The 2,866-nt window shown below is 34.9% G+C and overlaps 1 protein-coding gene across 1 annotated transcript; it reads right to left on the minus strand.

The window, feature by feature from the left end:
• Window positions 1-828: 828 nt before the first annotated feature.
• LOC145065584 (uncharacterized) lies at window positions 829-1,863 on the minus strand. Its single transcript, XM_079012616.1, has 2 exons — window positions 1,522-1,863; window positions 829-1,431 (listed from the first exon to the last, which is right to left on the minus strand). The coding sequence occupies exons 1-2, from the start codon at window positions 1,861-1,863 to the stop codon at window positions 829-831; spliced, it is 945 nt and encodes a 314-aa protein (XP_078868742.1).
• Window positions 1,864-2,866: the final 1,003 nt, after the last annotated feature.

Here is a 2,866-nt window from a genome sequence, read left to right on the forward strand (position 1 = left end):
CATCGACACATGCACAGACTTCAACTCTTGTATTGTGCTCCAAGGTACAATTGAAGACCAGGTTGAATGTTTGAGGAAGACATTTTGCACAACTAAAATTAACATGGGTGTTGAAGGTTTGGAAAAAGTAATATGGATATCGGAGGTTTGAGATGTAAGAAATGGAGATAAATCGATAATTGGTATTGATTTTGGTTGAAAAGTGGTTTAAAATTTTAAATTTAAAATTATAAAACAAATATACTTTTGAATTGGACTTTCTCTCTTCTCTTAAAGTCGTTGCCAAAATTGGATGTCCGAGGAGGTATGCACCGAGCCACCTCATCCATGCTGACGAGTGATACTTACACCCTGCTCCCGAGTTCATTAAAGGAAAGAAAAGAAAAGAAAGGAAGAACAAGGAGAGAAAAGAAAAGAAAGGGAACGGAAATAATAAAGTATTCAGTGCTCCCGAGTTCGAAAGAAAGGAAAAGAAAGTATTCATTTTAGGTGCTCCCGAGTTCATTAAAGGAAAGAAAAGAAAGTAAAAAAAGACAATTATACCCTTTTATGTTTTTGAGTAAATATTAAGTCTTTACATCCCCACATTCATTCTACCGTACCCCCTACCCCCCCCCCCACCCCCACCCCCTCAAAAAAACCAACTCTCCCTTCCTCCCCTCTACTTAAAACATTTACAAAACAATTTTATTTTAATATAAAGTAAATTGTAAAAACGAAAACTGCATGTTATTCAATTGTTTTCAAGATGCAAAACGAAAACCACAAACAACTCAAAAAAAATCATAAACGCATTAGATCAATCCAGTAACAATCACCCAATGTTATTCAATCACGTGCACCCATCATATCTTTGAGGACACCCATCTGTATCTGAAGGGGACAACTGAACAATATCCTAGCTTTTGCTTGATTTGTTGCCAAAAAATTTAGAGCCCTCGGTAATTCATGGGGTTCCAAACCCATCAACTCCAATTCTCTATAAATTTCTTCCCCTGTATATTCCCGAGGATAAGCTCTATCAAAAATTATATTACCCTCCCTGATAGCACCAGCCACATTATCAACCGATTTCATTATCTTTGAGTTAATATCTTCTTCTTCGTCGTCGTCTTCAAATTTCCTCTTTTTACTCTTACACTCCTTTGCACCTAAAGACTGTTCTTGAGAAAAAGGAGGTGGAATAACATCATGAATGTCATCATCAAGATCAACATATTCGTTCTCCAAATGAATTTCATTGTTAGCTAACATGTCATCAACTTCTTTAATTGTTTCAACTTGAATATTTTCATTTTTATTTAATCGGGCATTTCTTTCTTTCGCTGTTTCAACATGTGCACCAGATGCCCTATCCCTTGCAAATAATACCAACATCTCATCGAAGTATGCAATCTTTTTTGTCCTTAACGACGCAGCCTCAGGTTTTGACTGTTTAACAACACAAAAATAATTAATATTGCAAACGATAACATAAAATATTTAAAAAAATAATAACATAGACATAGAAGGAACACTTACTTTTATTAAATTATCCCATACTTCTTCCTCCGCTTCTATTAGTTGAGTAGACGAATTCCAAGAGAACCCGCTCAATGAAATTCCCCTAAACAGATCGTACCATTGCGAAAAATGTTTTTTTAAGGTTTTGTAGCGATTCTTCAAATGACTTTTGGTAATATCCATTTGATGCTTTGTGTTCAACTCCTCAACCATTTGAGCATATGCAGTTGGTGTGAAACTACCATTCACCCTATTGCCCGTCTCTTGTTGTTTAATCATCGCTTGGATGTACGCATAATCCAATTTATCTGACCATTTAACTTGTTCCTTTTCACTACCACTAGCTTCCTGTTTGATCATGATGACTTTGCACATAGGAATAAAAATTAAAAAATGGTAGATTGTTAGACCACAATATGAAGCATAATACTAATAAAAAATATGAAGGGTAAATAACATAATTAATCTCAAAAACCAATCATCAATACAATGTGAAATTGAAAACAAAATGTATCAGAATGAAACTAGTTTTACATATTAATTTAATTGTTTGAATGTGTCAAATAATTTGCCCACATTTCATTTGCAATTGAATTCCTTAGTTGCTCTGCCATTCTATTACCCTCATCTGTTTCTGTTGAATTAGGACGATCTTGCTCTTGTGGTTCGTTTAAGATCTCCTGCATCACTTCATCTTCAAGATTTATGTTGCGGTCTTCATCTAATAAAAAGTTGTGTAGGATACAACATGCCAAAAATATGGCAGATTGTGTTTCACAAGAGTAAAATGGTTCTGTTGTACTTCGAATGATAGGAAACCTTCTTTTAAGGACACCAAAAGCTCGCTCAATGGTGTTACGTAAGGAAGCATGACGAAGATTAAACAACTCTTTAGAATTTTGTGGACCACGCATGAAGTACTCTTTTAAATGATATCTAACACCTCTATATGGCGCCATTAGTTTATTCGTATGAGGCAAACCCCCATCTACTAAACAATATTTACCTATAAAGAGCTTAATCAATATTATTGAAAAATATTAGATATTGAAATTACATTGGTTTAATAAATTACCTGATGGAATTAGTAGTTTATCATTTCTAGTAAATGTGTTCTTTATTATTCTCAAGTCTGATGCAGTACCCTCCCAACCCGTTAACACATACGTAATCGATGGAAGCACCTACTCGTTGTTGATCTAGAGTGACGATACATCCACGAGGTAAACCGAGTTCGCAAATCATTACTTACAATATGCAAAAATCTAGCAACATGTTCCTCAACGGACATGCGTTGCGTACGTCGTAGACCACCTACAGTTTGTAAGATTTCACACAATCTCCTAAAATTGTTTTCACTCAT

Source organism: Lactuca serriola, chromosome 8 (assembly GCF_051521515.1).
Source record: "Lactuca serriola cultivar US96UC23 chromosome 8, Lser_US96UC23_V15, whole genome shotgun sequence".
Taxonomy (NCBI): domain Eukaryota; kingdom Viridiplantae; phylum Streptophyta; class Magnoliopsida; order Asterales; family Asteraceae; genus Lactuca; species Lactuca serriola.

Bases quoted from the DNA above. Each gene is read 5' to 3' on its own strand.
- LOC145065584 (XM_079012616.1), bottom strand. From the start codon at position 1,863: ATGATCAAACAGGAAGCTAGTGGTAGTGAAAAGGAACAAGTTAAATGG. The intron at 1,432-1,521 runs GTAAGTGTTCCT...GTTGTTAAACAG, and splicing joins TATGGGATAATTTAATAAAA to TCAAAACCTGAGGCTGCGTC.